The sequence below is a fragment of the Pseudophryne corroboree genome, chromosome 10, assembly GCF_028390025.1.
Source record: "Pseudophryne corroboree isolate aPseCor3 chromosome 10, aPseCor3.hap2, whole genome shotgun sequence".
Classification (NCBI taxonomy): domain Eukaryota; kingdom Metazoa; phylum Chordata; class Amphibia; order Anura; family Myobatrachidae; genus Pseudophryne; species Pseudophryne corroboree.
Window position 1 is genome coordinate 128,850,033 of NC_086453.1, and position 12,856 is coordinate 128,862,888.

The following is a 12,856-nucleotide window of genomic DNA, read 5'->3' on the forward strand; positions in this document are numbered from 1 at the left end:
TGTTTCTCAAGGACTGCCACAATGGTTCCGTAGGAGCAGCAAAATTACAGATGGGCAATTTGGACATATTAATGTTCTGCTGTTTAGTATATTCATGATTTGCTGCTTCCTGAAAAAGAGGGAACATTTGTATTAAATCACAGTTTTGCTCCATGAGAAATCTCTTACCACTCATACTCGCGGACCTGTTTCATTTTATCTGGACATTTTCTGAGGCCCCTTATTGCAGCACTGGGCTCAGAACAATGTAAAAGAGGCATTTTTGTATGAATGTTACTGCATTAAATGTTGGTCATTCCATGTACAAACAAATCTAACAACAATATTTAGACAGTGAACTCTGCACGTTCAATGCTAATATTCACAATATCCGTAAAATTTTCTTCTTAATCCACAGTAATTATGCACAAAAGCCCCACAGTTCCCTACTGAAGAGCCCTGGAGTCCAGCCTAGTACAATAAAACTGGCAAAACACCCAATAACAGTACACTAAGCACTGAAAGGCAATGCTGAGAATCCCAGAGCAGAGAAGTTACCATAGCTGCGGCTCATTTCAGATTATTTTTCTGAACTCCATAACAGCCTGAGGGGTCTCAAACAACTTCAGACATGCAAGGATGTTCCGAACTGACATTATTTGATCCATAGCTTTTGTAGCTTTAAACCAGCTGGCATGAGCTAGAATGTCCTGTGTGTGTTCACTGCAGCTCAAGCTTTCTGTGCTGAAATATTTCATGACAACTCTGCAAATAGAAACAGCTTCTGCCTGCAGATTTGGAACCAAATTATGGAAATAAATGTAAAATCAAAATAATGCATTTCTAAATCAGGCTGCTTTGCTAAAATGTGTTTGTCAGGGTCCGAGCTAGGGAAAAGGTAAGAGCTAAGCAAAAGAGGCAGCTGCCTGTGGCCCACAAGTCTTGGAGGTGCTGTATAATGTACAGTACCTACAGAAGAGGTGTTGGGTACAATTATAGAAGCTCTTCAGTCAATGTAAAAAAATATTTAAGCCAGGATAAATAAATAAAAATCCAGCTGGGTTAAGGGCCCTACACACTTGACGATAGCGATGATAGATATGAACGATATCGTTCATATCATTCAGTGTGTATGCCACAACGATGAATGATGTGCGGCCCCTGCAGACATCCATCGTTGCTCTATCCTTGTTTATACATCTAAGTCAATTTGGATGATATAGATGTATGTACTGTCATATCGTCCAAATCGGCAATCGATATCGTCCACTGTGTAGACAAAAATCATTGATGAAAAAATTGACCAACGATATTGTTGGTCGTTAAAATCGCCCAGTGGCTTTACATTTGCATTTGGGACACTTATTTGCGGTCACATTTGACATGTTATGTGTGACCAGCGCCTACAACCGTCACTGTCGGGAGTCTCTCGGACAATACGTCAGAGTTAAACAAAATTACACTCTTGTATGCCATTTGTTCTTTTTGAGATGATCTGCTTAAGAGTATATGAGTCATCTATTAATAAGGAAATCATTTGGGCCAGACCAGTGAATTTGCATAATCTCATAAGGAACATAACACTTGTGATTTAAGCACCGCTGACTATGGGTCTGATCAGGTCAGACGTATATGCGACCACTTTATCGTTCGGCTGCAGCAGACTACTTATTACTCTTTGCAAATGTGAGTATTCGCCTGTCCTTTCCAAATCCATGTGTCCACACAGAAAGCCGCGCGTGCCTATGCATGGTATGGCACGTGCGCACAATGCAATCACTTTCTATGGCGCATCGCAGTGTGCAGATATCCGTGAGATCTATTTACATTTGGGTTTGCTCCCGCTCAGAATCAGGTCCTATTTGTTTGAAAGAAAACTAACTTGTGATACGCAGCAACAAAAAGTTAGTTACTGCAGCGATTACTGCAAGTTTAACAAACAGAACCCATAGTGTCGCGCAGTGTTAGTTTCGTACTGGTGCAGTGCAGTATGGCTTTGCCATATTTGTCCTTACAACAAATTAAAAAGGAATGCAGTCAGGATCCCGGCGGTCAGAATACCGACATCGGGATCCCGACCGCCAGAATGCCAGCAGCGCTGCCACAGCTATTCCCACTCCTGGGTGTCCATGACACCCATGGAGTGGGAATAGAACCTGTGGAGAGCGCAGCGAGCCACCGAGCCCGCAAGGGGCTTTCTTGCGCCCGTAGTCGGGATCCCGGCGTCGGTATTCTGACCGCCGGGATCCTGTACCCAACCCATTAAAGTAACATTATTACAATTTAACTACCTGTTAGTACATGTACTGGTGGTTGGTTATCCTTCCCGAGCCTGTTAGTTCTTCAGACGCCACACACACATACAGAACAATAAGGCAGTGTGCAACAACTTTGTCAGTGTGATAAATTTGATAAATGTTGCTACACAAATCCATTTTAATCACATCTTAAGTGCCTGTCAAATCACATCCGGAGGCAATTTTATATGCTGACCTATGAGTCATTAGTTCAATCTGCTGACACCATTGGGTAAATTCCTTAAACTGTAGAAATCAATGAGGCCAGGAAATCAGAGCATGTCCACCAATCAGTGCACAGTCACCAACAGAGATCTGCAGCTGACCACCCTCAGCAGAGAGTATTCTCTGCTTTTCCCTGGTGTATAAAAGTCATTTAAATCAGCCCTGCTAAGTAGGGTAACACCGCCCGAGGCGCTATTCACCTGAGTATTTCATTTCACAACACTGACAGGCAACCAGCTGTGCACATGCTGCGCATTCAGGTAATTACAGGAGGGAAAGCTTTGCTCATTTTTCTTGCATCTCTATTGGGTACAAGTGAAAATGATGTTATCCTGCTCAGATAACCCGCATTACAGTATCATGGAACCCTATTGGGTACAAGTGAAAATGATCAGTTATCCTGCTCAGATAACCCGCGTTACAGTATCATGGAACCCTATTGGGTACAAGTGAAAATGATCTGTTATCCTGCCCAGATAACCTGCGTTACAGTATCATGGAACCCTATTGGGTACAAGTGAAAATGATCTGTTATCCTGCCCAGATAACCTGCGTTACAGTATCATGGAACCCTATTGGGTACAAGTGAAAATTATGTTATCCTGCTCAGATAACCCGTGTTACAGTATCATGGAACACTATTCGGTACAAGTGAAAATGATGTTATCCTGCTCAGATAACCCGCATTACAGTATCATGGAACCCTATTGGGTACAAGTGAAAATGATCTGTTATCCTGCCCAGATAACCTGCGTTACAGTATCATGGAACCCTATTGGGTACAAGTGAAAATGATCTGTTATCCTGCCCAGATAACCTGCGTTACAGTATCATGGAACCCTATTGGGTACAAGTGAAAATGATGTTATCCTGCTCAGATAACCCGTGTTACAGTATCATGGAACCCTATTGGGTACAAGTGAAAATGATCAGTTATCCTGCTCAGATAACCCGCGTTACAGTATCATGGAACCCTATTGGGTACAAGTGAAAATGATGTTATCCTGCTCAGATAACCCGCATTACAGTATCATGGAACCCTATTGGGTACAAGTGAAAATGATCTGTTATCCTGCCCAGATAACCTGCGTTACAGTATCATGGAACCCTATTGGGTACAAGTGAAAATGATGTTATCCTGCTCAGATAACCCGTGTTACAGTATCATGGAACACTATTCGGTACAAGTGAAAATGATGTTATCCTGCTCAGATAACCCACATTACAGTATCATGGAACACTATTGGGTACAAGTGAAAATGATCTGTTATCCTGCCCAGATAACCTGCGTTACAGTATCATGGAACCCTATTGGGTACAAGTGAAAATGATCTGTTATCCTGCCCAGATAACCTGCGTTACAGTATCATGGAACCCTATTGGGTACAAGTGAAAATGATGTTATCCTGCTCAGATAACCCGTGTTACAGTATCATGGAACCCTATTCGGTACAAGTGAAAATTATGTTATCCTGCTCAGATAACCTGCGTTACAGTATCATGGAACCTTCCACATAATTGTTGTATTTTGCACATTATTTGCATCCTCTTATCCTTAAGGACATTTAGATTTTTAGTAATGCTGAAGTGCTATCCCAACAATCATGATTAGGAGAACCTTACTTATATTAGAGCATAAAGCCTTAATGTTAGGAGACCTTAAAGGCATCAACACTGTGCTAATGTATCATTAAATTCAATGCGACCATTTGTGCAAATTTTAAAAGAGTGCTTGTTTTACCCACCGAGTAAAGTCCTAGAAACATATGGGGAAAATTATTTCCCATTCAAAGATTTAAGTGGGGTCAATGTATTTTCCATATCAAATATTCATGTGGTCACAGTTTGGTTATTTCAGTGAGCCAATCATAACAATTTACGCTCATGCATGTGATCAGAATCTTCAAAGAGGGAATTCAGTTAGACCCAGAAATTTAATGGGTATGAAAACACGTGGTAGCCTTGGCCTTTAATGCCTGGGGCTATTCAATTAGAGCCCCTTTTTTCTCACTCGGTATATTACCCTGTTATCGGGTGTTAACAAATATAATCCGGGATAAGTGTGTTAACATGGCTCTGGCACCCAATAACAGGCTGCTTATCAGGGATTTTTTTGGGGGTCTGTCAGACCCGAACAGAAAGTCCCATTAACTGCAGCCTGCGGGCTGCATTTGGGGCTAACTGAATTGTCCCGGCTATCAATTAGCCCACGGTAAATTACTGTAGCCAATTGAATTACCCCTTAAGAGTGCAAAGTTTAAATGCTACTAAGAAAAATAACTGATTTATTTATGGATAACGTGTAGAAGGGTGGTCTTCTGTTTGCCGGCGGCCGGGCTTCCGACGACAAGCATACCGGCGCCGGAATCCCGACCGCCGGCATACCGACATCTTTTCTCCCTCTTGGGGGTCCACGTCCCCCTGGAGGGAGAATAGATAGCGTGGCGCGTAGCGCGCCACCGTGCCCGCAGCGTGGCAAGCTCTGCGAGCCCACAAAGGGCTCATTTGCGCTCGCCCAAGCTGTCGGTATGCCGGCAGTCGGGATTCCGGCGCCGGTATGCTGGTCGCAGGGAGCCCGGCCGCCGGCATACTCTACTACACCCTGTGCAGAACTACAGTACAACAGGTGATTTCCAGTACAGTAGATCAGCAGTTCCCAAACTCTCTGAAATCACAGTGCCCTAGAATATCAGCAGTTTTTCATCGGCACCCCTAGGTCAATAGGTTCTTTTAAAAAAGTTCAGTCAAAAATATTAAATGAAGTAAACTGTAGTTACAGTACCTGTCACCATTAGGTTCAGTTATGTGGTGGTGGATAGGCCTGTGTTTCTGTTTATGATAGGCAGCCAAACGCACTAGTTTTTACTATAATATTGGACATAAATAATTTGATTTAGTCCTGGATAGACAACCTGTGGCACCCGTGCAAGTTTGTTGCAAACCATGTCAAAATAAAACGCTGGAAATAAATTGAAATTTGACCGGATGGTTTTATTTTAGTTATAAAGCTTTCGTAAATATATCTAGACCAGATATATACAGTAGTTTTTTTATGTTCCAGGCTAAAGGGGTTACTTATCTTGCAGTGGCCTAACATAGACTATATAGCAACCACTTCACACTACACATCTTTGTATTGCGACTGCAGAGGAGTCTGCAGCTCAGCACTGTGGAAACAGTGAAACACTGATCCGTCTTCTTGAACTAATCTCAGTGTCTGAGCCCTTCCTTGGTAAAGTGGATGATTACATTTCTGAGATTTAGTAGTTTTTTTTATATTATATGCAGTCGTGCTTGTTTTATGTTCTTTTAACCAAAATATATGACTAGCTGTTATCAGAGCTATTTTCATTGTATGAAGATGGTTCCTATTTATTAAAATCAGTTTTACAAGCCAAAGTACTGATTGTATAATGCAGATGTGAATACCTGCTATGGTGGATGAACGCATCCCTTAAGCATGGGCACATACCATTGCATTCCCCTGGTGGGCCCTTCATTATTATTATTATTATTATTATTATTATTATTATTATCTTTTATTAATATGGCGCCACAAGGGATCCGCAGCGCCCAATTAGAGAGAACATAAACAAATAATCAGAACAGGCAAATAGTGACTTACAGTTGAAGACAATATAGGACAAGTACAGGGTAAATAAACATAGCTACAGTGGTAGACGACACTGACATAAGTATCAGGGTGTCATGCCCCAGTCTGACACTGATAACATGTAATGGAGGAAGCCATTTTATGGGCTAAGCTAATATTCATGATACCACTTTCCCACTGCCTGAGGCGGGTCGCACCCAGTAGCCTCACACTGGAGCAACCAGGGTGCGACCCGCCTCAGGCGCCTTTCACACCGCAGTCAGCAGCTCGGCATATTGCCGGGTTGCTGACGTCAGCGGTGACGCAGCTGGGGCGGTGCTTGGAGATCACATGGTCTCCAAGAGCCGCCCGTACAAAGAGAGTGAAGGGGAAACGGGTCGCATCGACCCGGCTTATGTTCACACCGCACAGTGAGCCGGGTTGAACACGAGTTCAACCCTGCTCAAGAGCAGGGTTGAAATACCAGGTCCCTCGACCCGGTATTTCAACCCTAGCACCCTTTCACACCGCACATGAACACAGGTTATGCGCATTCATGTGCCAAAAACCCGTGTTCAGAGGTGCTGGTGTGAAAGAGGTATGAGTGTCCTCTCACTAGGAACCCCTGAAGCAGATCTAATGTCAATCTAGCATGGAAACATAAATATGATAATAACTATTATAACTGCAATTCAATGTGAAGAGTAAGCAAACACTGTTTTTAAATGAAATAGCAGACCCTAAAAATGCCAAAGGATGATGAGTGATTTTTGTAAAGTCATTTAATAATTGTATGCAAGGCATTTCAATGGGATCAGCAAAAAATAGAGCCAGTCACACGTGGACATATCTGGTCCTTGGTCTTTATCACACATATCCAGCCAATAAGAGTCGATCATGGACAGCTGCCCATGCTAGAGGAGAACAAAAATATATTATACAGTAAAATAATTGCAATTGGCTATATTGACAATAATCAGCTGCTCAGATATTCCATGAGTCCTTATTGGCATCAGTCCGATCCTTTGGGTCTGCTCACAGTGATTTGGCTGTTTCGGTAACTATATGCATGAGTAGTTTAAGCGATTCCCCTTTTTTGGTAGGAATGGACAGTCGCACAGTGGTTAGTATTGCTGTCTAACAGCACTGGGATCATAGGTTAAATTTCAACCAGTGCACTATCGGTGTGGAATTTGTATGTTTGAACTGACTTCATCTGGGTGGTCTGGTTTCCTATATTCTCTGTTGAGCACTATAATATTTAGGTGCTTTATAATAAAATGTTAATAAATAAACTAGATCTGAGAACAAACAATATGTGACATGATTTCTCAGAGGTACTCCCAAGAATGGAAGTGACATTGTCCTACAAAACATGCAGCTAGTTTATCAGAAAAATATATATAAAAAAAGCAATCTGACAGCATTAAACGTAGCTTTAAACCAAACATTTAATATTTCAAGACTGTCATCTGCAGCTGATAGAACTTTTTACAGCTGTCATTGTTTGAATAGCATTAAGTGGGCTACAAATGACAAGTAAAATGATGAGTGGCTGGGAGAATGCAGTTTTTATCATTGTGTGCATGCTGCCTGGAGGACACCGACTCATCACTGTTCTTAACTATAAAAGCACTTATTAAAAAATCTGCACACAGCATATGGTGCGTTCTCTATATCCTTGCAGCCTAGCAAAAACAGGCATTGTTTCCAGTGCTGGGGAGACAAAGACCCCAGGAGCTGTGATTTATGGGTGGCTGTTATAGCAACACTGATTAGCAACCCCCAAAAATAAACAAATACAGGTTGAGTCTCCCTTATCCAAAATGCTTGGGACCAGAGGTATTTTGGATATGGGATTTTTCCGTATTTTGGAATAATTGCATACCATAGTGAGATATCATGGTGATGGGACCTAAATCTAAGCACAGAATGCATTTATGTTTCATATACACCTTATACACACAGCCTGAAGGTCATTTTAGCTAATATTTTTTATAACTTTGTGTATTAAACAAAGTGTGTGTACATTCACACAATTAATTTATGTTTCATATACACCTTATATACACAGCCTGAAGGTCATTTAATACAATATTTGTAATAACTTTGTGTATTAAACAAAGTTTGTGTACATTGAGCCATCAAAAAACAAAGGTTTCACTATCTCACTCTCACTCAAAAAAGTCCGTATTTCGGAATATTCCGTATTTCGGAATATTTGGATATGGGATACTCAACCTGTATCTTCAAGAATACTATAAATCAACGAATACATAAGTAAATAAAAATGGGGGTTGCTGTTTCTATAATTATTACTATCATTATTATCACCATCATCTTTTATTGTGTTTCGCTCATTTTCAGAAACAGTGTTGTTTGATATTGCTATAATAATGAAGAAACATACATCATATGGCATATTTATTTATTTATTTATTTGTAGTTGGAGTTGATGTTAAGCAGACCCTTTTCACATCTGTTATTTCTGGGAGCCAACCTTTTTCGTTTGGCTAGCCTTAAAATTAAACATAGCAGACACCCAGAGCTATATAAGCCAAGATGAGGCCCAGTAAAGCTATAGGACAGTCTCCGACACTGCTTGGAAAACACACCCGGCATTGATGTGCGTGAGCGTGCGCAAGCAGAGGCTGCGAAACTCACAAACAGTTCTTTGTGAATGAAATAATATAGGTTGTTTGTAAATGAAGATGCCATGTATTACGTATGTTCTAAATTATAGATACAATTGCGCTTATGTTTAAAACCCTTTTATTTCCAGATTACAATGAAAATAGCTCCCTTCCCCCATCCGACAGTGGCAGAAGGGTTAAGTGGACAGCAGTGAACTGTGAACAATGCCACTATTAGCAGATGATTAGTCTGCCCCAGTCATTCTGTCCAGTACATGCTAAGGCCAGCGCTGGACCTTTACCCCTGCGGTTTGGACTGCGGACACATAAAACATGGACATCATGCAATTATGTTGGGGTTCACCTGATCTCTGTCAACTCTATTTGTGGGGGAAAAATTAACCCTACTGTGTACGTGTGTGTGTATGTGTGTGTCTGTGTGTGTGTACGTGCACTATGAATTTAGATTGTAAGCTCCACTGGGGCAGGGACTAATTGGCCAAATATTCTCTGTAAAGCGCTGCGGAATATGTGTGCGCTATATAAATAACTGGTAATAAATAAATAAACTGAGTGTAATATAAATACATCAGTAAGGAAACTAAAAACACATTTTGAATACAAAAACTTTAACCTCTTTTGCAAAACTGATTTATAGACATAATTTGGGTCCTTTGACAAAAACGAAGGTTAATAATCCCAGTCATTAATAATGTTGGTCTGCACTTTGTATTGATAACTGTATCTATTACCAACTGACTTTGTTGCTTGTTTTTTTTAGTAAATAGCAGCCAGGGCTTCAGCTAGAACCCCACTCAGCACTCTAACAGTTAATCCCATCAAATAGTGCATACATGTATAAGTGGCAGCAGGGTATACAATACATAAAAAGATCATACAAGAATGAAAGGTATGCAGAAGTGCCTGCAACAGCACTCCATAGGGTACTTACTCTGTATACATTCTCTGTCAGCCTGTTCACCTCATCGGACCTGGACATGTTGCTTGGCTTTGTGCTGTTACTGTTCACATGGAATTTGGGAGAAAGACAGAATCCAGTTTTGGGGACGGATCCTTGGAGATGGAAGACAAGTTATCTCTCTGATGTTGACCACTGACCACTGTGGAAGGTTGGCTGTGGGAGGGAGAGGGGCCTGGGGAGGAAACAGGATGGGAGGATGAAATCAGCCTGAGACAAAAGTTCTGCAGCTCAGAATAAAAACTTCCAGCCAATAAGGATTGTGCTCTGCTGTCACCCAGCTAACACGTTCTGCATAAAGGGAGGATTCTGCTTGACAGAAAGGGAGGGGCACAGTCTCAAGACATCTGGGGCAGACTTAAAAGAGGGTCTCGCTTAACCCTAAAACCTTTTAACTTCATCCTCAGTCTCTTTCATCTTTCTCCTGAGTCCTGCCTGACACAGTAGTTTCCCCTGTGAGTAACTAGGAGACATGACACTGTAAACAGAATACTCCTGCAACAGGTCTCTTAACTAGAGTTCTGCACCCTGCAGTAATGAATGAAGCTCTGTCTAATGAATATTTTCAGATTTTTCCTGAATGGACTTTTTCTACAAGAGGGTACTTGTCTATTATGAGCTAAGTGCCTATGTGAACCACACGCATAACACTTGCAGGGCTGGATTTTGCAAAGGTACGGTGTTATTTTTAAAATGTGCATATTTATATAATAATTCTGAACACAAGTACGCTCATGACGTCAACTGTTCCTGGAATCTGTATATATATATATATATATATATATTCCTCCGAGATTGCGGCACTCAGTGGTCGTACCTCAAGACGGGCAAATAAAGCCTGAAACGTTGCTAAATTGGCGTTTGGAGTGATGATTTGTGAAGACCGCTGAGTGCCGCAATCTCAGAGGAATGTAATGTATATATGTGAGCACCGCGGCAAGGTGTATATGAAAGGAGTGTGCATGCTATTTGCCTATATATAGATAGATAGATAGATAGATAGATAGATATATATGGGTGGCATTCAGATATACCGTCTGTCTCCATCCCAGCGCTCAGCATACTGGCACTGGGATCCCGATCGCCAGTATACCAACAACTATTCTCCCTCTTAGGGTGTCCACGACACCCCTGGAGGGAGAATAAATAGCCCATCATGTGCCCCGCAAGGGGGTCTTTTGCGCTCACCCCGCTGCCGGCATTCCGGCTGTCAGGATCCCGGCAATCCGACAGCCGGCCATTCGTGTGTGTATATTTATATATATATATATATATATATATATATATATATATTGTCATTCATTTTTGACTAATGATGACATGTCTGTCCTTTTAGCATAATCATAGAAGTCTCATTTCCGCAACACTTCTCCAATACTTCTGCTGTCACAGGAATGTGAAAGTACATGGTACCTGGTGGATGGTTGGCAATATACCCTGACTGAACAAGCTGTGGCGACCGTCCCATCAGATTCATCCACTTAATTTCACTCAGCAGTTTGGAAGGTACTGTATAATACTGAATACAAGAAAACAGTGACTTAAAGTATGTACACACCGCGAGAAATATCCTTGCGATTTTGATTATATAGATGTTAGCCATCTTGCGATACCGATTCGATCCTGATGCGCACTCCCACGGGGTCGGTATCTCAAGGTTAGATAGACTGTGCAGGCAAGTCAATTTTGTCTATCTAGTACTAAAGTATAGTCAAAATTGGCACTTAATTAAAATCACACATAGTCAATATCGCATAGTCCATATCGCAAAGTCAGAAGATAGCCAAAATCTCACAGAGTGTATGCATTTTTACAGTTCAAGACAATATAGGACAAGTACAGGGTATATAAACATAGCTGCATCAGCAGACGACACTGAAATAAGTATCAGGACGGCAGAAAACCAAGGAATTAGTACTATCAAAAAGAGTATTAAGCAGAAGATGCTTTAAGTAAGAGAAGGAAAAGCACATGCACATGAGGGAAGAGGGTCCTGCTCGTGAGAGCTTACATTCTAAAGGGGAGGGGCAGACATCTAGTTTAGTGGCCCATAGCAGTGAATGAGAAAATAGGATTTTATATACCTATCAGTAAATCCTTTTCTTGTAGCCCGTAGAGGATGCTGAGGTTTAGTACCATGGGGTATAGACAGGTCCACTAGGAGCCATGGGCACTTTAAGAGTTTATTAGTGTGGGCTGGCTCCTCCCTCTATGCTCCTCCTAACAGACTTAGTCTAGAAACTGTGCCCGAGGAGACAAACATACTTCGAGTGAAGGAAATACACAGATAGTGGTGAGATTCACACCAGCACACACCTAACAAAAGGAAAGCCAAGCTAACCAACTTGAAACGATTCAGCAACGACTGAACCAACAATACTTAACCAAATAACAATGCAGCATCCTCCCAGCATCCTCTACGGACTACGAGAAAAGGATTTACCGGTAGGTATATAAAATCCTATTTTCTCTTACGTCCTAGAGGATGCTGGGGTTCCATTTAGTACCATGGGGTTGTACCAAAGCTCCCAGTACGGGAGGGAGAGTGCTGAGGTTCCTGCAGAACAGATTGACCAAACTTACGGTCCTCAGCGGCCAAAGTATCGAACTTGTAGAACTTAGAAAACGTGTTCGACCCTGATCAAGTAGCTGCTCGGCAAAGCTGTAAAGCCGAGACACCCCGGCCAGCCGCCCAGGAAGAACCCACCTTACGAGTAGAGTGGGCCTGAACAGATTTTGGAATCTGCAATCCTGCCGTAGAATAAGCATGCTGGATAGTAAGCCTGATCCAGCGAGAAATCGTCTGCTTAGAAACAGGACACCCAATCTTGTTGGGATCATAAAGGAGAAATAGTGCGTCCGACTTTCTGTGACGAGAAGTTCTCTTCACATATATCTTCAACATCCAAGGACTTTGAGGTAATTGAGGTGTCAGTAGCCACTGGCACCACAATAGGTTAGTTGATATGAAAAGCCGACACAATCTTTGGAAGAAATTGCTGACGCGTTCTGAGCTCAGCTCTATCCTCATGGAAAATCAAGTAGGGGCTCTTGTGCGACAAAGCCCCCAATTCTGACACATGTCTGGCAGATGCCAATGCCAACAGTGTGACCGCTTTCCAAGTAAGACACTTTACGTCCTCCTCCTGCA

The 12,856-nt window shown here is 41.9% G+C and overlaps 1 protein-coding gene across 2 annotated transcripts in view; it reads right to left on the reverse strand.

Moving 5' to 3' along the window:
* Positions 1–12,856, reverse strand: part of LOC134966223 (brain-specific angiogenesis inhibitor 1-associated protein 2-like) — a 388,782-nt gene that overhangs the window by 268,285 nt on the left and 107,641 nt on the right. Inside the window, exon 2 of one of the 2 annotated variants that reach the window (XM_063942788.1) lies at positions 9,679–9,880. In XM_063942788.1, coding sequence (XP_063798858.1) covers positions 9,679–9,726 — 48 coding nt within the window. In that variant the 5' untranslated portion in view covers positions 9,727–9,880. Of the gene's footprint in view, positions 1–9,678; positions 9,939–12,856 lie in introns of those variants that run through there. The other variant, XM_063942789.1, reaches the window with a different exon arrangement.